General features: G+C 46.2%; 1 protein-coding gene across 1 annotated transcript in view; it reads right to left on the bottom strand.

The window, feature by feature from the left end:
• Positions 1–25,846, bottom strand: part of ADAMTS16 (ADAM metallopeptidase with thrombospondin type 1 motif 16) — a 151,071-nt gene that overhangs the window by 44,962 nt on the left and 80,263 nt on the right. The window contains exons 14-18 of the mRNA XM_041731954.1: positions 25,074–25,204; positions 23,074–23,197; positions 22,382–22,626; positions 20,401–20,539; positions 1,151–1,277 (exon numbers count right to left, since the gene is read on the bottom strand). Of these exons, the coding sequence (XP_041587888.1) occupies positions 1,151–1,277; positions 20,401–20,539; positions 22,382–22,626; positions 23,074–23,197; positions 25,074–25,204 (766 nt within the window). The remainder of the gene's footprint in view (positions 1–1,150; positions 1,278–20,400; positions 20,540–22,381; positions 22,627–23,073; positions 23,198–25,073; positions 25,205–25,846) is intronic.

Raw genomic sequence — 25,846 nt, 5'->3', positions numbered from 1 at the left:
TTTGAGTAGCAAGTCTCTCCACGGCAGGCCATGGGGCTGGTGGATGAGGAGCTCAGGCTGGGGCTGGGCAGGTGGCTCTCTGCGGAGTGGTGGGTCCCCAGCCCCCGAGGGAACAGGGAGACAGGAGGACAGGATGTTCCCAGGGAGGACCCTCCTCATTGTGGTAGAAGGAAAGGTCCCCACCTCTCAGATGCTGAAGAGTAGCCTCTGTCTCTATCCTGGCCCAGTGACCAGGGACCCAACAGCACAGAGACCAAGGGAGCAATGGGACCCCTCTCCCTCCTGTGTGTTATTGTCTCTGGGAAAAGCGTCATGCCCCTGAGGCACATTTCAGCAAACCTGGAATCAGTGTGGCAGCCACTGTGGATCTTTAAAATCAAGCAGTGTGAGTTTACCTTGTGCTGTTTTCAGTGCACTGCCTGTCTATTGCATCTAGTTGGATTTTTATTCCATAGGCATGTTACTTAGGTGATTTTCACAGTCCTTCTGGGATGTGTCTGTTGTGAAGATGAAGCCATCAGCACCAGAGAGGTGACTGGCATGCCTGGGGTGTCACAGCTGGGAGCAGGGCCAGACCATGGCCACCTCTTCGGGGTCCTGCCCAGCCAACCGACTCAGGACACCTGTGCTGTCCTGAGAACTATGGGGGCAGCAGTGCCTCGGGCAGAGCAGGATGCCACAGCCCCGGCTTTCTCGTTGTCACAGGAGTGAGCAAGGATGTGCGTGCGTGTGCATTCATGTGCTACAGCGATCCATGCTCCCTGACCCACCAGGCAGCTTGTGAATGGAGCCTTCCCACCCATTTCATTCAGGGGGCAAATAAACCAGAGTGAAAGGAAGTGGGGGCTGAGGGAGAAAACATTACTGTCTGCACAGTACGTTCTCACTCCTGCCAGCCTGGAGGAATTAAAGGAAAAATTGAGCAAAGAGGATGCCATTAGGAGAGCTTCCACTTACATTCACAAGATAGTCCAGACTACCTCCCCCAAACATACCTGTTCAGCAGGTTCCGTTACTCTTGCCTCTTCCTGTTCCGGATTACATGACAACAGTCAGCACTTCCATCCTCCACACTCCGGAGCTCCCAAGACTCACTAAGTATATAGTCACACAACTGTGAACCTGTCTGGCTGAACGTGGCAGCTCTTACCTGGGAGGACAGGCAGATACTTTGCAGGACACCACCCCTGGGACGGGTCGGGTGCTGGGATTACAGAATGATGTGTTGACTTGAAACCGCAGGTCTCGGAGGCAGCCAGCCCTCGTGGTCATCTGCCCTGCAGGGAAGGGTGCAACGTACAATAAAGACTCAGAAATGTACCCCGTGGGGGGAGGCAGGTAAAGAGCAAATGAAATCTCTTTTTAAAAAACATTATATGGTCTCATTCATTTGGGGAATATAAAAAATAGTGAAAGGGATTAAAGGGGAAAGGAGAGAAAATGAGTGAAAATATCAGTGAGGGAGACAAAACATGAGAGACACCTAACCCTGGGAAATGAACAAGGGGTAGTGGAAGGGGAGGTGGGCAGGGGGATGGGGTGACTGGGTGACGGGCACTGAGGGGGCACTTGAGGGGATAAGCACTGGGTGTTATGCTATATGTTGGCAAATTGAGCTCCAATAAAAAAATAAAATAAATTCAGATAGAGACTTAATACATAAAAAAAGACTGATGAATCACTAAACTCTACCTCTGTAACCAATAATACATTATATGTTAATTAATTGAATTTAAATAAAATTTTAAAATGTGTTATGCACAAAAAAAGAAAACATTTGAGGGTAAAAAATAAAATAAATAAATAAGTAAATAAATAAATAAATAAATAAATAAATAGCATTTACCATATTGGCATGTCTTTTTGCTAATGACCCATTGGCCAACTACTAAGACACTAGTCCTTTTATGACCTGTTTTCATGTCTTTTATCAGGGAATTTCATCAATTCTAGGATGTGCATACTTCTCTCCTATATCTTGACATCTTTAAAGTCAATATGTGTCTTATAAGTGGTGCCAGTGTATGTTTGATGACACAGAGTTCTTTCCTATTGTTTCTGGAGTTGGGAGCACTGCCCATTTCTCAAAAGAAACACAATATAGTGTTTCTGCATGAGAAGTCACAATAATTGATAACAAGTCGGAAACAAATACAGACAAAAATACATAAAGCAGTTTGTCACCAGAGAATTTAGAGGTAAATTTTGCCACGGTTGTAACCTGACTGGAAGCATTTCACAATAATGACTTAGGTGTCCTATCGAATGAGGTTAGTGGAAATGGTTGAAATGAAAGCTGGATCCATCCTCAGCCCCCATGCACATCCCCAGTGTTATTTACAGCTTCACAACTCTGCCCAAATTTGTTCAGTATTTCAATTCATTAAATTTACCCAAACAAGGTACTATTCTTCCTAGAACAGTCAAAGTCAGGCAGAAGGTTGGATGTTGGTTTGCCAGGGGCTGGGAGGAGGGGGATGGGGAGTCACTGTTCCTTGGGCACAGGATTCCCTTCTGGGAAGATGAACAAGATCTGGAGATGGACAGTGGGGATGTTTGTACAACAGTGTGAACAGACTGAAAGTGCCCTGAACTGTACACTCAAAGATGGTTACATGGCAAACGTTCTATCATGTATATTTTACCACGATACAAAAGGGACTTTGACTAGATTCACATTTTGAAGGATGATGTTAAAGAGTTCATCCAGTGTAGAGAAGACTAAAGAAAGAACCCAACTGGCATTGTTTTAAAATGAAGATAATTAAAATATACTAAGATCGAAAAATGATCGCATTGCTGAAAGGAGCAGGGGAGATGTGGGGCTCATGTGGTCCCTCTGTCCCTGTTGTGTGTAGCCAAAGCCCTGGCACAACTCAGCACCCCCTCCTGTACACGTCTGGATTCCCCCGCCAGGCAGGTATTCAGAGCCAGGAACAGACGAAAGACACATTTTCAGAGGAGAAAGCAGCAGGTTGTAGATGCCGGCATAACCATCTCTAACATGAGCGTCCATGTGAAGACATCCCTCTTTACTCAAGGAAAACTCAAAGTCTCTAAAACATACATTTGACAGTTTGGGTAAGCTTGGTCAGAAGGAATAAGACAAGTCAATGCCTTAAATGAGGAAAGCTACATTCTCTAGGGAGTTGACTTTTACTTTTCTTTTTTTTTTTTTTTAAGATTTTATTTATTTATCCACGAGAGGCACAGAGAGAGAGGCAGAGACACAGGCAGAGGGAGAAGCAGGCTCCGTGTGGGGAGCCTGATGTGGGACTCCCAATTTGGGACTTGATCACAGGTCTCCTGGATCACGACCTGAGCCGATGACAGATGCTCAACCGCTGAGCTGCCCAAGTGTCCCATTTCGCTTTAAACTTGAGTCTTCCCAGCCCTGCCCTTCCAGCCCCGCTGTGTCCCTCTGTGCTGACCTCCCTGCTCCTCTGATTCCGCAGCTGGTCCACAGGCTGTCTTGTCCTCCCTGCCTTCACCTCTGCATACCTAGCAGATTCCTTCTCATCCCTTTAAATGAAGCCCAAAAACCCATCTGAATCCCCTCTGGTCAATGGCTCTTGGTCTGGAGCAGGCTTCAGAGCTGTCCTGTTGGTTAACATGCAGAATGCCGTGCCTACCTCCAGAGTCTCGGATTCAGCAGGTCTGGGGTGGGGCCTGAGGATTACATTTCTGCCCAATGTCCAGGGGCTGCTGGGGCTGCAGGCACAAGGACCACACACTGAGAACCCCTGCTCTGGGCAAAATCTGCGGCCAGGACTTTTAGGTCTCAGGCTACACCCATGTGACAGAGCAAAATGTCAGTGTTTGGTCTTTGCCCCAAGTTTCTGGCCAACAGCTCCTAAAACCCTGGAAATCACAGGAGCTGTCAGAGTGTCTTTAGTAGGCTAAGAGGTGGTTGGAGGCTGGGGCCCTGGGGAGCTCAGGATGGGGCTAGACTCCAGAAAGATCCAGAGAAGAATAAAGGGTTAGGATTTTTCAGCCCCACCCCTGCCCTCCAGGGATGGAAAAGGGGGGAGATTCAGTTCATCACCAAAAGGCAATGATTTCATCGATCAGGACTAGGTTACAAATCTCTGTAGGAACCCCAAACCATCTGGAGAGCTTCTGGGTTAGTGAGCAGATCTCTGTGCTGAGAGGGTGGGAAATCCCAGCTCCACAGGGACAGAAGATTCCATGCCAGCGGCCCTTCGAGCAGTCTCACCATGTACCTCCTCTTCTTCTGGCTCTTCATTCCTTTCCCTTGGCACCCACAAGTCCTGTGCCTTCCTAGGTTCTGTGAGCTGCTCTAACAGATTATCAAACCTGAAAGGGAGGGATTGCAAGAACCCTTAATTTATAGTCACGTCAGACAGAAATGTGGGTACGGGGATGCCTGGGTGGCTCAGTGGTTGAGGGTCTGCCTTCGGCTCAGGTCATGATCCCGGGGTCCTGGGATTGAGTCCTGCGTCAGGCTCCCCTCAGGGAGCCTGCTTCTCCCTCTGCCTGGGTCTCCACCTCTCTCTCTGTGTCATAGATAGATAGATAGATAGATAGATAGATAGATAGATAGATAAAAGAAAGAAGAAAGAAAGAAAGAAAGAAAGAAAGAAAGAAAGAAAGAAAGAAAGAAAGAAAGAAAGAAATGTGGGTACGTTGGGCACCCAGTCCTTGTGACTGGTGTTTTAATTGGTAACAGTCTCCTGCGACAGAGCCCTTAAACCTGTAAAATCTGAGTAACTCCAGGTAGTTTGTATCAGAATTGAACTGTAGACATCCCCCTGGCCACTGGGTAATCGGTGGCTGTTGGCGCTACAAAGGCCACACACTCGGTGTCAGAAGTGTTGTAAATAGAGTTCAGATGAGGCTAGCAGTGGTTGGTGCTCATCTGTCCCGGCAAACCTTAATAGGGACACCCCTTTCCCTCTCAAAGTCTGTAGGTGTGGGCACCACACGTGGTGAGTCTGCGGACAGGGTTCCTGAAGACATATGTGTCATCCCTTGGAGCATATTTCTGGAGGGCAGAGAACATTATGCTGTCTGCAGAATCCCCGTAATCCCGTAGTCCCCCTAATCCCTGTAGCATGTGTGGGTCAGTTTGTCCTCTCACTTACCAAAGAATTTTTAAGCCACTGGCTAATTTCATTACATTCAGGAACTTCTAAGCTCAGACAAGTTAATAGTGGGGCAACTAACTGCTAGCCAAAAAGTCATCAAAGTTGTAAGAGTATAGTCCTTTCTCTTTACATTACTTAGGCAACACGTGAGCTGGGCACAGTTTTGGTGACTCATCAATGTATCAATACAGACATGAAATCTGAATCCATGTTCTATGAACCTGCTTTTCCACCTGCTAACAAGGAATAAGAGACTATAAGATTAGAAAAAAAGAAACAGATGTCTGTTTAAGATGTTCTGCAAAGAAGCTTGGGGATTCCCTAAATTAAGCCAGTTTATCACAATGATCCAATTTATATGGCATCCTATTGAGCAACAGTACAATGTCCTAAAATTGCTAAGTTTGTTCACCCTAATGAAAAGAAAAGGAAAACTAAGTTTTTCTCTTCACTTATGTGAAGAGAATTTAAAAGTCCATTTTTAAAAATTCTTTAACCAAATTCATATGACTTTTTAGGAGGTGTGCTTCTATAAATAATGGCTTCTGTTTGGTTTCCTGTTTTGAAATTAAGGACGTGTGAAATCCACCCCTTCTGCTCAGGTCCCAACAAACAATCTGGCCTTATCGGTTGCTGGGGGTTCTGAGCAAGCCACAGGCTCTTGATGAAGTAAATACGAAATTTGGTTTTGCTTTAAATAGGAAAAGAAGTTTACTTTATTAAAGTGGTTGTTTTTCTTTTTTATTTGTCTGGCTTCTCTCCTGAGTGCCTCATTGTCAGCCAAGTGCCAGGCTTTTACTTGTTAACTGGGTAGGAGGGAAATCTGAAGCTAGTCATTCTTTAGGAACGATGTATTAAACGAAATATATATATATATATATATATATATATATATATATATATATATCACCCAAAGGAACATGGGAATTTGTCTGACACATGTGCAGGTTCTGACTCTGTGGTGACTTTGGAGACTGTTCCTCTTCCTTGGTGTGGCACCACGGGCTTGTGGAGCAACCACATTGTTTGTTGTGAAGCACAGCCCCACAGATTGCAAGACTTCCTACAAGGTCCTTGGATCCCACCCACTGAATGCCGAGCACTCACCACCAGTCGTCAAGGCAACTAAAATGCCTGCACACATGGGGAACACACACTTCGGACATCAGCAGATAAGGAAGACCATTTAGGGCTAGGAAAATAAAGGGTGAATATGAAGCATTGCCTTGAGATTTTTAGCAATTAATAGAAATAGGACAAAACAGAGGGTTGTTAGTAGGTCTGAAAGAATTCATCTAAGAAAGTAACAATGGTGAACATGGTATAAAACAAAATTTGTGGAATGCGGCTAAAAGTAATACTCAGAGGACCATTCATGATCTGAAATACCTACACCCATAAATAAGAATGGAAATCAATGAATGTAATATGGAACAAAGAAATGAGAAGAACATAGCTCAAGGAAGTAGAAACAATTGATATAGCTTGAAACAGAAATCAGTGTATTAGAAAATGGTGAGATTCCAGTATATTTGATTACAGACAAAAACTTGAAGAAGCAACTATGTTACAAAGTGGAAAATCCAAGAGCTGATTTGGGAGACAGGGTTGTCACCTCCGGCCCGTGAGACTTTAGGTTAGATCCCACAAAAGAGAGGCATGAGCATAGGATGCAGGGAGCAGAAGAGTGTCAGAGCCCACCACCACCTCCCTGGCAGCAGCGGGCATGAGCATGTGCTTGGCAGGCATGAGGTTTGCAGAAATGCAGGCATTTTCCTGGGAATCATGTGCGCCAGTGGTGGCTTGGCTCTAATCCTAACAAAGTGATTTCTGTAATGTTCTACAACTTCCTGGTTCTTAAATAGCCAGATAGACTCTGAGAGCTAATGGTGTCTCTCTCTGACCTTTACTCCTCTACCCTGCAAGTATTTTGTAAGCAAATGATCCTTTATATTAAATATCTTCTAGTGTGACATACCTAGAATGGCTTCTGTTTTCCTGGCTAACCTGTCACTGATACACTAACTTAACAAAGAGAGTAAGGAATAAGCACAAATATGCAAGATATGAAATGAAATTAAGAGAATATCCTACACAAAAGAAATGAAGATCATTTAATGAGGGCACTTTGTTCAAATTTATAAGCATAATATTTAAGAATCTTACAGAAAAAGATGGTTTTCTGAATTAGCAAAAATAATTGCAAAAGAGAGAAATAATCTATGTGGTTTAATTACCAGACAGAATGCAAAGCTGCATTGAAAACCACCTAATTCCTGAAAATGCAAGAGAGTCAGATGCTGTGAATAGGTCCTGCCACACATAAAAGAAGAGATACTACCAATGCTAGTTAAATTATTCCAAAGCATAAAAGATAATTTTCCAACATTAAAAAAGTGCCTTTTAGCACCCAGAAGAAACTCACAACTCAATAATACTTAGTAATATTAATGCAAAAAGAAAGAAAAAAGAAATAGGACAGAATCAAGTAACACACTGAGAAAAAACCTACAACTCTAGATGTTGATTCATGGTAGGAATGGCAGGATGGTTCAATAATTGGAAAGTCAGTTAATATATTTCACCGTATTAACAGATTAGGAAGAAACATACATTTCACCCTATATGTAATAAATGTTTAGCATGTGATAAATTTAATCTCCATTTTGACAAAAACGTTAATAAAATAGGCAGCGGGTAAATATTTACTCATCAAATTTTGTATATTTGCATGAGTTTATGTGTATATGTCTATATATTTCTAGATAGATGCAAATATAGATATTTGTGTGTTTATTTAAAAAGAGAAGCCAACATCATGGGAAACAACGCAAACATTCCCCTTATGAGACGGAATAAGGAAAGAACTTTTAATTATTAGCAGTTGAATTCAGGTATTTTGGAGACATTGACTGGTAAATTGGACAAGATGAGAAGAGGGAATATGAACATTATAGCAGGGAAATGACCACGGGAGGTATGATTATGTATTTAGAAAACTCGGGAAAACAGACACGAAGGTCACTTGGTGGAGTTGCTGGGGTCAGGGAGGGACCAGAGTAAATACAGCAGGGGACCCAGGCAGCGGGAAGGCACATGCACCTGCTCTGGGGGGCGGGGCCATCCCAGGGAAGGGTCCAGCATGCTGTTCCCAGCACGACACTGACAAAAGTGCAAAGTTGTGCAGCAGAAGATGCAAAACCCGGGTGGTGGAAGATGTGTGGGAAGCAACACTCTGGGGGGGGGGGGGAATACGAGATGCCCACTGAAGGAAGGAGGGCAGACCCAGGGTCTAGGAGGTGCTGTAGAGGCGGGAGGTGGCAGGGGAGGGAGAGGTCTCCTTACTGCAGGACGCAGGACGGAGAAGCAGGGGCTGGGGGGGAAGGGCTGCAGGCTGCAGGTGCCCCCGGGACTGCACACCGTCTCCAGGTGAGGCTGCAGGAGTGAGAGCGAGGCCGGGAGGGCAGACGGCCCATGGCAGGAAGGAAAGGTCCTCCTCATGCCCCTGTGTGCAGTGAAGGCCAGAGGCAGCCGGAGGGAGGGCGGGGCGGGGGACAGAAGGAGCTGTTCATCCTGGGCTCAGGAGGACGAGCACTTTCGGGAACAAGAGAGGAAGGGAATGTGGGATCTGGGGAGCGACCCCTGGGGGAAGGAGGGGCAGCTCCTCTGCAGCAGAGTCAGGAGTGGGTAGCGGGAGCTCTGGCTTGAGGGGAGCAAGTGGGGTGGACACTGGGCAGGTGTCTCCTGCAGAGGGGAGCGGAGCTGCCGACGGGGTGCAGCCCATCACCCCATCTGTCCTGTGGTCCCCCACCCCGGGCCTGGCTCTTCCCAGGGCAGCGAGGGTGCTCGACCCCCACAAAGACCAGCGAGCAGGCCAGGGACCCTGCTGGAAGGCGTTGCTGTCCTCCTGTCACAAAGTGACTGCGACTAAAATCACGTGGGGAGATGCTACCAGCTGGACTCGGGCCCGGGTGCTTTCCAGGAAAGTTCTCGTGTGTGATTCTCCTCCCGCCATCCGCCTACCCCGCCTTCACTCCCCTCCAGAGCATCGAGCTTTCCCTCAACCACCACGATCCCGGTGGGCGAGCTCCTGGCTGCCAACCACGCGCTAGTGGCAGCGCTCACGGAAGCTGCTGCTGTTTTCCGGGCAGCCCTTCCCAGGAAGCAGGGTTCCCTGTGAGTTCTGAATCCTGGGGACTGCAGAAGCGCCTGCGAGGGCTCCTGGCAGGCACGTGCCAGGGGGGCTGTCCACCCGGGTTAGGAGAGAAGCCCCCTCGCTGGAAGGCAATCCAAGTCACTCCCCAGATGGGCTCTCAAGCTGGATTTAGGGGCTTCGGGTCCTAGAGGTGCGGAGTGGGCTCAGGGATCTGCATTCCTCACAAGTTCCCACGTGGTGTGGACGCTGCCGGCAGGCACCATTCCCAATCCCCTCGGGTCTCAGTTACCCTTCCAGAAGATGTCCCATACAGTGAGCTCCCGCTGAGAGGCAGCCAGGCTCCTGAGGGTGCAGTCGCATCCTTTACAACTCCGTATGTCCGATCTCACAGCCACTGCTCCCAGCTGTGCCCTAAGCAAACGAGGCTCACTGTGTGTGAGTGCATTTGTGTGTAAGGCGTGTTCTCTGCCCAAGAGAAACAGTTTCAGACCCGTAGGAACTTTGCCCTCAGAATAGCCACCAAAACGTGGAGCCTAAATTTGGGATTACTAGGAAGTTTGGGTGGGGGGGCAGGCAAGGGCTCACTCTTACACTTTGTTGAAATCATTGTGACCAGCGTTACCACTAATGCTTGAATCTATTGGCTCAAGAATCTGAAACCCCACATTAAAAATGGGCTGTTCGCTCAACACGCTAGAAGGGCCTCCCCGACGTGGTGGACACAAATAGCGAGCACCGTAGGAGGGAGGAGGTCACCGGGAAGCCTGGGGAGGCGCACCCAGAAAGGGCTGCACGCGGGAGACAGGAACAGAATGTATTAAAATGCTCGCAGCGACCTAGGCTCAGAGAGCGGTTTGTCTTCTTTACTATCAGTTTATGGCATTTGTGGCGAAAACTAATGACAACACCTACAAATGTGGGCCTTCATGAAAATGCACATCTGTCTTGCTGACATCACAGACACTGGGCGGTGAGGGGTGGGGGCGGGGGGTCCGACCGCCCAGGCGGCCCTCACGTGACCTCCTCTTGGCCTGTAGCCTGTCCACCCCCCTGCCCTGGCCTCTCCCTCCTTCCATCTCCTTCTCCCCCGAAGGCTCAGCATCGAAGCCTAAAGGGGTGCCTAAGGCGCTGACATTCTGGTTTCTTTTCCATCCGTCTTGCAACTGTTGATTGACAAGGGGACCCGAACCAGAAAGCTCAGCAGAAGTCCCATAAAACACGCACCTGTGCACTTGGGCACACTGTCCTTGTTTATATGGGCTGCCACACGCACACAGAAATTCCCTCCTCAGCAGAGGGCCGAGAGGGAGGCCGACTCCCACTGCACATCTCTCCACATCAGGACTCTGGGGGCCATGCCCAGACAGCACACCCGAGCCCCTGGGGAGCATCCAGGTGTTATGCGGCCCAGCCACTTGGGAACAGGTTTAGGTGATGCTTTAAGAAATGATTTCTCACAGTTAAGTCAGAGCTGCAGCAAATCACGTGAGAGCACCTTTGCTTTGCTCAAGGACCTAGAAATCTGTGCCCATTGGCTTGGTAAGGATCAATCAGAGTTCTTCTCTCACCCCTGACTGTTTGCCTTGACTTCTATCAGATCCCTCAGTATTTCCCCCCATGGTCTCTCATGGCCCTGGGTTTCTGGGGTCTGCTCCCCATATTGCATCCACCTGTCTGTCCCCCAGCCAGTAACCTCACCTGCAGGGAACATGGCAAAGCCTAAGTATAAAGCAAAATAAATGTTTTTTCATGCCTATGTACAGCCTCTAGGTTGTTTTATTTATTTATTTTTAGGATTTTATTTATTTATTTGAGAGAGAGCGCACTAGCACAGGGGAGCAGCAGAGAGAGAAGAGAGCAGACTCCCCGCCTAGCAGGGAGACCCATGCGGGACTCCATCCCAGGACTCCAGGATCACGCCCTGAGCTGAAGGCAGATGTGTCACCGGTGGAGCCACCAGGCACCCTGTCTATGTCTCTTGTCAAAGTGCTTTCTGAGGTCCCTAATCAGAGACTCACTCACCATAATTGTAGATCACCATCAAGATCTTGGGTAGGATGTTCTTTGGACAAGGATGGGGTTACAGGTGGGTACATGATCAAGGACAGACACCGAGATGCCAGCCTGGAAGGACAAAGGGAAGCCAGAACTCCTCTACCAAAGAGGTTTCCGAGTACCAAACAGAATGGCAATTTGAGGCATTACTGTGGAGCAAGTGGCTCCCAAATACCAGGAGACCTGACAGCCAACGGCCCAGGACGATGTGTTGCCTATGGTCCTGGGTGCTGGGACCGAGCTCAGCTGATGCCCTGTGGCAGCAGAGTGGAGACATGCTCCATGCAGGAAGTGAAGAAATCAGAAGGCATGTTATAGGACGCCTCTCTGCCTCTTCTTTAAGATGCTGCATCAAAGGGGCACCTGGTGGCACAGTGGTTGAGGACCTGCCTTCAGCTCTGGGTGTGATCCTGGGATCCCGGGATTGAGTCCCACATCAGGCTCCCTGCAGGAGCCTGCTTCTCCTTGTACCTGTGTCTTTCCCTCTCTCTCTGTGTCTTTCATGAATAAATAAATCCTTTAAAAAAATTGTTGCAAAAAAATATAAATAAATAAAATAAATAAATAAATAGTTGTGTCAAGGACCCCAAGTCCTCTGTTTCCCAAACTGAAGCTTCCAGGCACTATCTCCTGCCCTCTGCTCACACCACTGCCTCAATGTCCTGCCTGTTGTCCTCTGTCACATTACAGCAGGAAAATGCGGGCCACCAGGTGTGTGCGTGCACACTCACACAGGCCTGCACACACATGTGTGCAGAACACACACTGCTCTGAAGATGGTGACATCATCCAAAACAGAGAGGAATACGCTCTGCGTCCCTGCCTGGGGCCACGTGAAGAATAAGATCAAGAAGTAATTCCTTCTTGCTTCAAGAGTTTAGTAACCCAAACTGTCCTGTTTCTTGGCAAAGCTGTAACATTAACAGAAGAGAGTCAGGATTGACATTTGTTTGGTGAGATAGAGTGTTGAGAGCTTTACAAGTATTCTCATTTAATCCCTAAAGGAGCACATGGGGTAGATTACATTATTATCCTCATTTTTTGGGTAGGCTCACTAAGGCATAAGAGGCTTAAGTAGCTCCTAAGGTCACCAGTTTTTAAGAGGCAGGGCCTCCCCAAGATATGTCACCCTTTCTAAATGCAGTCTTCACATACTTATAGATCAAAAAGTTGTTGAGATCCTGCATTTGTTTATTTGACAAATATATCCTTGGTGGTTGGTGTGGGTTGGGCATGATGCTAGATGCTGAGGACACAGCAGGTAATAAAAAGCAGCAAAAGCCACCAACAAACCACTAGGCCTGTTCCAGCACCGGCACAGAATCTAAACACAGAGAGGATGCAGTGAAGACATATACCTAGGTCAGGTGTCACAGGGCCACAGATATCCTGGCCTAGGAAACTGAGAGTGGTGTTAATTTGGGGTGGCAGGGACCACCACCTGCTTTCTGGGGGGCGTCCTGGAGCTCGTCATTGGTGGGTGAGCATGGCAGAGACACACTCAGAACTCAGGCAACACAGAAACTGGGCATAAAGTCCTTTCCTCAGGCCCAAGGAAAAGTTCAGAACAATGAGAAAACTCATAGTATGAAATCAGCCCAGAAGAGACTCCAAACCGAAGAGAAATAAATCCAAGTGGTGCTCAATCCCACAGCAATGTTGGAACGATGGGATCTCGGAGGCACAATAGAAGTTCTTTTATCTTGAGGGCACTTTTTCATTTCCATGCAGTTGATGTGCCCAGGTCCTGGGCATTCTGCACAGATTGACTTGAGAACTTATATAAAATTATCCTTTCAAGTCCTGCGATGACATTTACCTCCATTTCTTCATTTTCAGAAGGAGAGTTACAGCAGAAGTTTCACTGCTTTTTTACCAGGATTAAATCAGATCATGAGTCCAGGAGCAAAGGACAGGGCAGGCTGGTGGTATTGCTGGCTAGACAAGAATAGTGGCTACATTCCCAAGCCTGCAGGCTGCAAGGGCTCGCCATCCATGGGGACAACATAAAACATTACAGGCCAGGTGCCCACTGCATGGCCTAGGAATGCCAATATCCCGGATAATCAAAATTGAAATGGTGAGACTCACCTGCACATCAAATCTGTTTGTAGGTGGCAGGAATGCTTGAGATCTTACTTGGAAATTATTTCCCTTGCCCATCCATATAAACAAGGATAGTCAGAAAAGTGAATTTAAATATTTCATGCTTTGAGTGTTTTTAAATTTCTGAGAATATTCAGAAATATTCAGAAATACCCAAAATGCCTGAAAGCATTTAGTATATCCAGGCTCTATTTTTACAGCAGGGTGGAGATAGTGGTGTTTCAGATTAGTTTCCTGTGGAACGAGATCTCCTTGGCCATCTAGCTGAATGTTTACTAAAACTTCGGTATTGTTTCTCTGACTAAGGACACATCTGCAGAGCAATTTCTCAACAGTGCTTATAACTGCTCAACTACTTTTCAGAAAGAAAAATCACAGGGTACACAGGAATGCAAGAACCAAACTGGCCAATATTTTCAAATGACCAAAATAATAGATAAAAGAGGAGTGTGGCATTTAAAAGCTAATGTAAGAAAGTCAAAGGTCCTGTAACTGCCATGATCCTGTAACTGGGGAGAGCCCAGAGCGGAGTACTGCCCGTGGAGGGTGGGGAGTGTCACGAGCAATGTGCTTGGGCTCTACCTTTACCTTCTTGCTGAAACCAGCCCTGGCCAGTTCTTCAGAAATCATTTTTAGATCTTCATATTTTGCCAAAGTAGTACCTGGAAGGGAGTATTCGGTCTTGAAGACTATGATTTTTTTTTAAATTTATTTATGATAGTCACAGAGAGAGAGAGAGAGAGAGGCAGAGACACAGGCAGAGGGAGAAGCAGCCTCCATGCACCGGGAGCCCGACGTGGGATTCGATCCCGAGTCTCCAGGTTCGCGCCCTGGGCCAAAGGCAGGCGCTAAACTGCTGTGCCACCCAGGGATCCCGAAGACTATGATTTAACCAAACAATCTCCAGGTTCTCACTAATTCTAACTGTGGAATGAATTCCAGCTGTGGCCAAAGTCTTACCCTTCGTTTTGAAAGAAGAAACCAATCATTCAAGCAAAACTACACGGAAAACTAGAAAATATTCCACAGATGAACACATGCATTCTCTTGAGAAGCATCATTTCTACCGCAAGGGCTAGATATTCATGGATGTGTAATGAACAAGCACCAAAGATCCTTGAAATCAGAGGATGGAGGGGGAAGCCAGGGGAAAGCCAGGGTGAGGTCCTGGGAGCTTCTCAGAGTCTAAATGATTCCCAGGTGTGTGTGACAGCTGTACCTGGCTTGATCCCACTGAGCACATGGCATCCTAATGTGTCCCAGAGCTGAAAGGGTGGTGACGGCAGTCTCTTATGGATGGCCCGTGCTGTCCTCATGCATCACTTCTGCTCAACAAGGAACTGGCCAGGATCTGATTTCCTTGATCCACTGACCTGTCCAAAGTGGCAGAGCAACATGCTGCTCCTCTTGCTGTGGGTGGTCAGCATCCGTCTTCATGGTTCCCAGTCTGGTTAGCAGGGTGGGAGGTGGGACTGGAGACCCACCCACCATTGTCCTCTCTCCACAGTAGGAGCATGGTGAGAGAAGCCTGACAGGACCCCATAAAGGGAATCTGAGGGGCTGACCCCAGACAGATGGACACTTGAACCCACTGCCCCTGACCAGGGAAGTATGCCCAAGCTGGGGAGGCTCTGGGGATGGTGAAGGGTCCCTGCTCCCTGAAAAGAGTCGCAGTTCTCCATTTCACCCTAGTTCTCTGAGCGCACTTGGGGAGACAAGTGGGGGTGAACATCACAGTGCAGTGCCCCCCCCCCACCACCAAGGAAGGTGCTCCTGCTCTAGGAGATGAACCTTTCCTTGGTTTCCCTCTGCTTTTTGAGGGCAAAGAAGTCAACGGAGGGTGATACATTTTGTAATTTAGTAGAGTCTTGGATAAAGACACAGCAGGCATTTTTATGAACTTAGCTCAAAGGTAACCCAATGCAGGGAGGAAAGAGTAGAAAGCATTTCAAGTTGGTCCTGGGACCAAGAAGAACAAGGTCAACCCCTTAGTTATAGTTCAAAAAAAGAACATAGACTTTCTGCAGGATTTGGAGCATTCTAGCAAGCAAAGGAAGGACAGGGGCAATCTAATGTGGAGCAGTGGCTGTGAAAAGAGGGTGATGTCAGCCGATGAGATGAGTGAGTGGACTGACGGCACGGCTGTACCCAGGAGCAGTCTCAGGAGAATGCTTGTGTTTCCGAGGACAGAGACAGTAGACCTCATCTTTCCTTACAGTCTCCTATCTCAACATAATGCCTCTCATGTTTAAGGAAGAACGGCCGGATTGAAGTCCTCCCTTCCTTGGTTGAGGTGTGCGGACGTGCCCTGTTTCTCTGGCTACAATGCTGCAAAGGCACTGAATACTTTTCATATGAAGTAACAGTCCTGTTAATATTTCACTGGTCAATTCAAAGATAGGAAATTAAGCAAAAAGTCTCTGTATTCTCCCTGCCTGACTTTAAGAAGTTTGAGGTTCAGATCTGTGCCCACAAATATTTGCTGACTCAACAAGTGAAGGAATAAACGAGTGGTTTGATATCAACAAGATAAGGGCAAGGTTGCTAATGATCTCTTTCCATTTTATAAACTTGATTGCTAAACCAATAAAGTTTATGCTTTAGAATATGGGTAGGTGGTAAAGACAATATTATTAGAAAAATATAAGAGAGGTTGGTTTATGGCCATTTTTAAGATGTGTCTGAGAAATTTTTTTTTAAGATTTTATTTATTTGAGAAAGAGAGAGAGAGAGAAAGAGAGAATGCGCACACGAGCTGGGGGAGGGGCAGAAGGAGAGGATCTCAAACAGACTCTGTGCTGAGCATGGAGCCTGACATGGGGCTCAGTCTCACAACACTGAGATCATGACCTGAGCCAGGATCAAGAGTCAGACGCTCAATGGACCGAGCCACCCAGTCACCCATAAGATTTGATGAGAAATTTTCATTGTGAATCTGATCAATATTTTCACTTAAATGGAAAGCATTATCCCCAGACATTGCACAGAGCACACTGGAAAGTTTAGAACAGAGGAATAAGCCAAATTTTAATAAGCATTTCACTTGGAAGTAAATCAGTGGTCTGAGATTAGTTATTTGAAATACACTGAACCAATTGGATCAGAGGCTGATTTTTTAAAATTACAGCATTTGTAATTTTGAGAAAGGGCTGATGCCTTTACCCTGGAAACAAGAGTCTAGTGACATCTTTACCATGTGAAAGAAATGCCCACCTGAGAGTCAGACATCCTCAGCTAAGCCAGTTCCTCTGCTAACGGCACTCCTGGCTTCCTGTCTCCCTGGCTAAGCCCTGACCCCTCACCGATGCCCAGACACTGTCTCAGAGTACAGTCAAGACACCCCTATGCAGGACCATTGAAATAAAAAATGTGATTATACTATAAAAGCGAATAGAAAGGAAAAAGGAGCAGAGGAAGCTTGGTAGAATGGGGGATGAATGGCCAGGCTTGCCCAGTGTCTGTTAGGAAATTTTCCAGAGAGAAATGACCCCGTTAGAATAGAAAAGGGAATGGGACCTCTTTTAAAAACAAAACAAAAAAAAGCATTGTTTCCTCCGTTGATGCCACGTACTGTTTCTTGAGTGAAACAAGAGGTGGAGGAGTTTCCAAGTGTCCTTCCCAGCTCAAGAATTCCCTAACTGGGTCACTTAAAAGATCCTCTTGTAGACATTAAGTTCAGATGGAGATAACTAAGAAAAGTGTGTTTAAAAGGTTCGCAATCCAGGATGTCGGGAGGTCTGTGCAACTAAAGGTCTTGAAAACACAACACATGCAAATAAGATGAAAATGGTGCCCATACCTCCCCTCTGCCCTGGTTGGGCATTCCCAGGTTTTGAATGTTGGGAGATGTGGTGACCAAAGCCCCCAACAAAGGAAGATGGGGATCGAGTGCTCTTTCTATCAGATTCACTGGTGAATTTAGTTATTTTCTCACAAAACTGAAAGCATGAGAACAGATTCATTTTGAATTGTCTGCCTCCACTGTTAATCATCCAGAGATTTAGATGTGCTATTTTCAGATAATGCAGAATTTAAATAACCTGGCCTACCTTTGAGAAGTGAGAGGCCCCAGGAGCATAGAATTAATGAAACATTGTATAAACTCAAAGTAACTAAGGATTTATCTTCAGAAGATATGTGTCATCAGATATCACCAAATCCTACAATACCAAAGTTCAGAAAGGTCCAAACAGTGAATTCTGGTCACTTGTTTCATCAAGACAACAATTTATGATCAAGTTTGGGGAGCTAAAGGCCCCTACCTCAGAATAAATCACTGGCATTAATCCTTGACAAATAACCATGTGCTTTCAGACTGTTGAGGGAGGTCTGCCAAGTCCACTGAACATGGATCACTTGCCAGGACTGAACAGGACAAAGCCTTGACCTCCAAGTCATCAGGAAATGAAGGGCTGTCTGGTCCATGAGGGGACTCCTACTCACTGGCTTTCAGGCTTATGTTCACGGGACCATAGTTCCCATCAGTCAGCACATGCTCCATTATGAAGGGAAGACCAGAGTGAAACTGTGCTTCCTGGGTAGAAAGCTTTGTTAAAGGATTAGAACGGACACCAGCCTATCAGAACATGTATGGTTGGGACTTTGGCCATGGTGGGAAGGATATGGGGTCAGTAAGACCTATTTGAATCCACGCTGGGTTGTCTGGGACAATTCCTGAAACTTCTGAGTCTATGGTTTCTACAGAATGAGGGGAGATAATACCAAGACCTTTGATACACTAATAATGATTGCTTCCAGGCACTGCTCCTCAGAACATCTTCAAGCTTCAAGGACTTGAAAGGCTGTTGCAAAGATTTTGTGGCTGGTGCCCTCCTGCAGCCCAGAGCTGCCTCACACTGCAGGTTTCCATAAGACCATGTAGGTGACAACACACAGTTGGTGCTCAATAAATGGCGACAGTGTTTTTGTCACTGTCCTCTTGCTTCTCTTGAGAATTAATCCTGGGGCATTGAAAGAACAGGAGACTGAAGGCATGCTTTATCATTTTACGGAAACAGGAGAGGGTCCAGTTTTACCCTGTCTGAGGGTTCCCATGTGGCCAGTGAGGGGTACTTGGAGTACATGCTGAGTCTCAGGACCCAGGCAGGTTGGGTTTCTACCAGGAAGACTCTCAGAGGAGCCACATCCTACACAAGGTGGTGAAGGACAGGTATCCTCTGCTCCATCTACAACGAACCCTAATTTCTCATCAGTTTTCCACCCAAGCACATTCACTGACGCTATAAAGCAATTCTTCTAGCAAATGATTATAGAGTAGGTTTGAGGTTGATTTCCTCTAGAAACCTCAACCTGAGAATTATTCCTTAGGGATAATTAGGTGATTTGCAAGTACACTAATCACACATTCAGTCTCTTCAGGAACCTAAGACAAGTAGAGAACAGCTGAGAAAACCAAGCATTGCTCAGAATGCCTGACACACAAACAGGAAACATGCGGGAAGCTGTTATAAAGAAACAGAGGTATGGAACCGCCATCCTCTGTGGACGTTCCCATGCAATTCCTTATATTTTTTCTACCAAATAGAAATGCACAAAGAAGAGTTCTGAAGATCACAATGTCCTTACACAAATATAAAGCTTTGTGATTTAGTTGTTGTTTTAATCAGACTTTATTAGATATCCCTAAATAGGGATGGATAAAATAAACTATATTTAATATAATCTGTGAAAGCATGAGGGGTGGTTGTAAGATCAGAAGACAAAGGGAAGAGAAGCAAGTATGATTAGAAATTAATTTTCCCACATCATGCACAGAGGATGCCTATGAACATGGTTCTGTTCCTTCGCTCCCTGAATGGTGGCACATGGCATCTCGTCTGGCCCCATCCCCAGAGAGGGGGCCACATGTACTCTTCTCTATTTTATAATTAGAGCCATTTGCTTGCTCTCCTTGTGTGTAGAAGGGAATAATATTTTTCCTCAGGAATATCTTCATATCAGAATTTAAATAAGATTTCAATTTTTCTTCTTAGTTAATAATGGAAAGAGTTAGTGTATGTCAAGCATGTTAGTGTCAACTGTCCACACTATGTTTTTTTGTTAATCTTTGTTTTTCTCTATTTCTTTTATGTCTTTTATTAGAACAACTATTAAGAATATATGAATTTATTTTTACGTTTTCTTCTAAATTCTTCATGCAAGTCTCCATTTTGTGTATCCTTTTTTACTTAAATATATAACTGTCTAAATTTATTTCTTAATTATAAAAAACTGGAATTCACAAAGCTGAAATCTATATGTCCATATAAAAACTTACCTGTTTTCTAAATATCAAATCGAACTGAGTATTGTGTTTCTAAATTTGAAAACTTTACTTGCCCCCCATTGTCAGATAGTATATTTGGCTCTGGCTGAGAATGTTCCTGTAGTGAACTAACTTTATCAATTTAGGTATTCTTATGGTCAAATTCTTACAGTATTAAGATGACCAAGCCATTGACTGTCATGTGTAATTCTTCTCTCTGACATGCTGTTTCTTGTCATTTCCACAGCAATTTGCATAAAACTCCTAGTTTTCTGGGTAAATTTCAATATACAATTTCATAGTAAATCTTTTGGGCAAGACCATTGGACAAAAACCTCAGTCTGGATCACAATATTTTCAACGTAAGCTTCTATTTCTCATCACCAACATGATACATATAATAATTTGAGCGCCTTTCATTTCAATAATCTCAAATAACAAAAGTACTCTTTATCAAATCTTCCCTTAGGTGGAAAGTAGAAACCAATTCAGTACATGACTTCCTCAGAGCCACATGCTGATGTAGTTGGATCAGAGAAGGTAAGCCAGGCCTCTGAGTGACATACAGAGCCACTGCTTCCTGCCCTCCCTCTGGAGATGGGCTACCTGCCAGGATGTGATGAGGACCCAGGAGTGCAGTGTGCCCATGGCCCGAATGTACCCAAGCCCTTTGGTGCCCACCACTGAGGGATGCGTGAGAAGTCACCTACCCCCTCCACAGGACACGGAGCACTCGGAGCGAATGACGGCCCACGTGTAGCGAGGCTGGGCACTGGGCTTCTTCTCACCCCGCAGCCGAGGCACTGAGTATTCCCAGGCAACACCCGGGTTCCTTCCCTGAAACAGAAGCTGTAAAATAAAATTTAAAAAAAGGTGGGGGGTGGATAGAACAAGTTAAAATGGAACTGATAAATATAAGCTAGTTTTTAAATAATACTTAAACAACAATAGCATCTACAATGATAAATACTGTCCCTCCTCCAAAATTTATATGGACTTCCTAAACAGAAGTGAGCTGTCAACGAGAATCAAGCACATCTAGAAAAATGTAGGTATTTGACACTTTCCTCTTACATGTATTATATTCCTCCATGCAAACCTTCGAACACCTTTGCGACCTAACCCAAGTATTTGGTTATTTCCCCGCAGTGTCTCCTTGGGATCCCCCACAAATCCTGTCCATCTGAGTGACTCAGAAAGCGATGCCTATAAAGTACTGTCCCACTTCCTATGAGTTCCAAGCAACCCAGGACTTGTGAGTGGATATCACCCATGCCACCATCAAAGCCAAGTCAGAGGACTTGCTGGCGTGATTGGATGCAGAAGTCTTTTGTCAACTGGCATGCACCCTGTGGCTCCAGGAGAAAAACATCTTCTCAGAAATGATCTGTCAGGTTGCACTTGTCCATGAGCTGCAGCTTAGCACCTTGCATTTGGACTCTTTACCTCCTAGTATGAAACCCAATCATATGGACCAGCTCCCTTTTCGCTCATGAAGGTAGAGGATCCACTAATCTCAGCAAGAAGGCTTTTTATTCTGGAAACCTCACAATTAGTCTGTTGATAGAAATCCCACCTCTGAGTCTTAGAGCCTTCATTGGTCTGGATGTGATGGGCCAGTGCGTAAAGACACCAGCCCTTCCTTGATCACCTGGCACCATATTCCCCTCCCCCAAAACATAGCTCAAGTGTTCATTGATGAAGATGTTCCAGGGATAGTTGTGAGCCCAGACAGGTGGCTGCATGGTGAGGCCACAGAGATGCTCTCCTGCCTGACATCCTGAGCCTTTGCAACTCTTCTTCCACCCAGAACAGTTCCCATCAAGCCATGCTCATATTCTCACTTGGCCTGTCTCTTCTCCCATGGGATTATTCAAGATAAAGCTTGAGATTGTGGGAGAGAAATAATAAGTGCAGGAATTCAAGGTGAATGCATTTATAACAGGGTGAAGAGAATAGCTTGGGATCAGGAGGGGAGACCCTCTGGAAAGCATCTCCCAGGAAGATACCCGAGAGTGGGGTGGAGGGGAAGGTCTGGGTGGCTCACATCTGCAGACCCGTTGTGGGCTGACGGGGTAACTTTTGAACCAAGTACTTGAACGGTGCATAGAAATAAAAAACAGTAAGGAGTCAGCATATCCAGTGCCTGCCACCTCATCTGCCCCGTCCCATGGGGACAAATGACGTGGTAGGAAGAGCCTGACTGCAGGTTGTGAACCTCTGGGGTCATGGGTAGAGAACAGAAGAGCATGGGTTAGGAGGTGGTTGTGCGACCCCTTCCCTGCACACTGGGGCCCATGGACGGCACAGAGGGGACTTTGCTTCTGGGTGCTCATCTTGCTCCCATTCCATAGGATTCCATGGAAGGCTGATCCCAGCCAACACACCGACAAAGGCAGAGCCCCCAACAGTGCCAGCTTCTCACAGCCACAGAGCTTATAGGACAGGGGCAGACTTTTGTAAAATTCGACCCATAAAGAACCCCAAACAGGAGCTTCATGAAGCGCATTGATACAAATTTGATTAGGCACGAGACCACCGTCCCATTCAATGTATCCATTACTCTTGTTTCTGAGACGTCACCAAATTATAATTATTTTGCACCTTTCAAATTACGCCAATAGCCCTCAACCTGCAAGGATGCCAGAAGACCCCACATCCCAGCCCAAAGATTAGAAGGCTGGAGTCTACCTCCACGACCAGGGTCTCGTTGGTTGGCCCAGAAGAGGTTAAGCTCTCCGGCTCGTGGGAGGACCGTCTGTAGTCAAACGTGGTGCCTGAAAACTTGTACCGGCCGGGCCAGTCCACTGTCCAGTGCCCGTTCAGGTAGTATTTTTTGAGGGCATTGCGCACACAGATGTAGGAGGTAGACACGTTCATCTCGTGGATGCGAATACTCCGGGCTCCAGAAGGAATGGTGACCATCTGATAATACTCTGCATTAAAGGAAACAAGCTAGGAGAATGCAGTATCTCATTCAATAATGCTGCAGCAAAATCCCCGCGCACCTGGGGTCCCCTGCAGCTAAAACCTGAGAATCCACCTCGGGACCGGGACCGAGGAGAAGCTCTGGTTTGGCGGTGAGTTCCATTAGGTCTTTAAGTGACTTCTTTTTTCTTTTCTTTTCTTTTCTTTTTTTCTAATTGGAGCAGAGCTATTGTAATTTTCACCGTTTCCAAGAACCATTTGAATTAAAAGAACCTAGCAACCACTTCCCATCAAAAGGAAAGGCTTGGCAAGCAAAGCGGGGAAGGAGATTGAGTAGGTCTTTTCAGGACCCTTTAGGATGCAGTTTCCACTGCACCTCAAGGCTTCCTGCCAGAAAGTTCTACTTTCCATCCATCCTCTCCGTGCAACACCTGCAGGCAGCTCCGCATACTCACGGTTGGCGCCGTGGTGCTTGGCGTAGAGCCCCTTGTGCGTCGTGCAGTCTGAGTTATTGCCCCTGCACACACCACAGGAGTCTTCAACAGCATCAGATCCCAGGACGTTGTCACATCCAACTCTCTGGGGGACCGGGGTCACATGTTATTCGTGAAAGAAAAGACGACAAGGGCGAAGTCACAAACCTCCAGTGAGAAACCTCCCCTCTACAGCAGAGCATCTCATCAACACAAGCTAGTTCACAAATATTTATTGGATACCATATATGTGCACAGCGAGGCTGTAACTCGACTCTCAGATCCGAAGTAGGAAGCCCTGACACCTGTTCTCCTCAGCACTGCTAGGCCACCTCGGTATCTGGAGCCCTAAAGGAAATCTATCAGATTGTCAGGCTGGAGACAGCAGCGCATTTCGGACCGACACAAAGCTCTTTGTCCTAGAAATCACAAGCCATGTGTCCTCAGGAGAGTCCACTGGACCATGCTGCGTGCAAGGCAGAGAAATAACACATACCCGTGGGAATTATTCCCAGCCGCCAATTATGTAACGGGCATCTTTGTTCACTGTCTCAGAATCTAAGGAGCTCTTCATAATGTCTACGGTGCCCACTAGTGTTACACTTCCTAACAAAGAGTTTAGCACACACCAGTAAAAAATCCATTCAGAAAGGAAGTAACCATAGCCCTCAATCCCTTGCTTGGGATCCTGAGGGCTGGATGCATTTCAGAACTCTGTCTTTTGGGATGTTAGGAAGGTAATTACCATATTATGCACATAATGTGAGAGTCCTAGCAGGGCCCAGGGCAGCTCCCGTAATAAAACACATAAATGAGGTTTCTAGGGCAAAATGCGAACATCATCACTCTAAACGAACTAAATAAAAGTGACAAATGGTCCCTACCAGTCCAGGGCAGGTTTTGGCAGGTGGACAAATTCAGGGCAGCTTATATTGTGCCGCCCAATAAACCTGTCTGATAGCTTTTTGGGATTTCAGAACTACAGGTTCTGAAAGAGGTAAGGGACTGTGACACTGTGTCATTAAGAATACCTGAAAATAATGAAATATTTAACAAGTCCAACTAGTAAATCGATAAAATGGACAGAGATTTGAGCATTTTAAAGCTGAAAGAGGAACGCAGTCGATCTTCACCTACTAGTGTAAAGGATGGCACTGCGTGTCTCAGGGATGACCCAACTCTACCCCTGTCATCCGGCTAAGAGGAAGCTAGAATGAAGACCCAGGCCCTTGCACGCGTGGGTAAGCACACTGAGTAACTTTGAGTGAAAAGCCATCGTTCACGTGCAGCATCTGCGGCCTGGTGAGGCTTTCACTTTCTGCCTCGAACAGACTTCGTTCCCCGGCTCAGCTCCGTGTGCGGTGGCAGGCCCAGCGCTCTGGGGCCACCCAGCCGCCACATCTGTCTTCCAAGTCCCTCCACCCATGAGACCCCTGCACCATGCAAAGTGGTCTCTGCGCTCAAAGCTGACCCCCATTCATCTATCATGCGTGCTGCGGCTCACGCTACTGCAGGCTGACCCGGCCAATCTGCTCTTTCCCCTTCCCAGGCCCTGATCCCTCCACAAGTGAGGACAAAAACCCTCTGAGCGCCCCTTCTGGCTCTCTCACTCACTTCCCTCTGGCACTCTGAGTCAGGTCCTACCAGCTCACGCCTCCTCGCAGGCCCCTGTTCCCAGCCTGCTCCCCCAAACCCCTCTGCTACTCGGGCTTCCAGATCTAGCTCAGAAGCTCCCAGATCTGCATCCAGGAAGGAGTGAGATGTCTCCTGCTCCCCAGCCTCTGCTCGCACCTCTACTTCAAGGAACCCCCAGGGGCCTCAGGGGGGGGTTTTCTGGCTTCCCCTCCCCACCCCAACTGGCTGTGAGAAGGAGGGAGAGGGTAGGATTTAAATGTCTGGTATCTTTTGGCCCCTTAGACGACGCCTGGCACAAAGCAGACTGTCTGGAGACGTGTGTGGAACAAATGAATGATCATTATTACCTCACATATCCCATCTATACAAACATTACGGCTATCCTCCGAGCATGGAGTCCCATCTTTGACTTTATTTGACAAAGAAAAGAAGAAATCAAATCCTTCTGCGATACAGTAGAGTTTGCATAAGTGCTGATCTTAAAAAGAAATACACACACAAACACAAATAAGAAAGATACTTAAGCTCTGATCATTTCCGCTCTAAATTTCAGATAGACTACTTAAAGTTTTTTTTTAATTAATTTTTTTGCCCATAAAATAACTCCCACACAATATTCATTGCAAAGACATTTTTCTATGGTTGTCTCACGAGGCTCGGGGTTCCTTCCCCTTTTTCATTCCTATAAGGCGTCACTATTAGTTTTTACTTTGCTGTGTCCTTTCCTGTCCTCGTTCTTTACCCACTGGTTGGCACATAGTAGGCATTCAATAAATATTTGTTGACTTGAACTACAGCATGACTGTTCAACTATCTTAACTAATATGATTAACTACTCTCTTGTAGAAATGCAAAAGGTCGTTACCATTTGGTAGCAATATACAAAATTCTCACAAATAAAATGTAAAAAAAGAATTCAAATAATCACTAAATTTCTTAATAGCTAATGCATTTGATGAAATATATATTTTTGGACCTATAAAAGGAGTAACTTTTAGATAAAATCTCCAGAGGATAATATTTCCTATAAATAAGATTGTCAAAAAAACACTGATACATGGAGAATATAGACATCATTGTACCCTTAAGCATGACAGATCAAGTTGGCTTCCTCTCTTGA

This window comes from Vulpes lagopus, chromosome 17 (assembly GCF_018345385.1).
Source record: "Vulpes lagopus strain Blue_001 chromosome 17, ASM1834538v1, whole genome shotgun sequence".
NCBI lineage: Eukaryota > Metazoa > Chordata > Mammalia > Carnivora > Canidae > Vulpes > Vulpes lagopus.
This window is presented reverse-complemented; position numbering and strand designations above follow the sequence as displayed.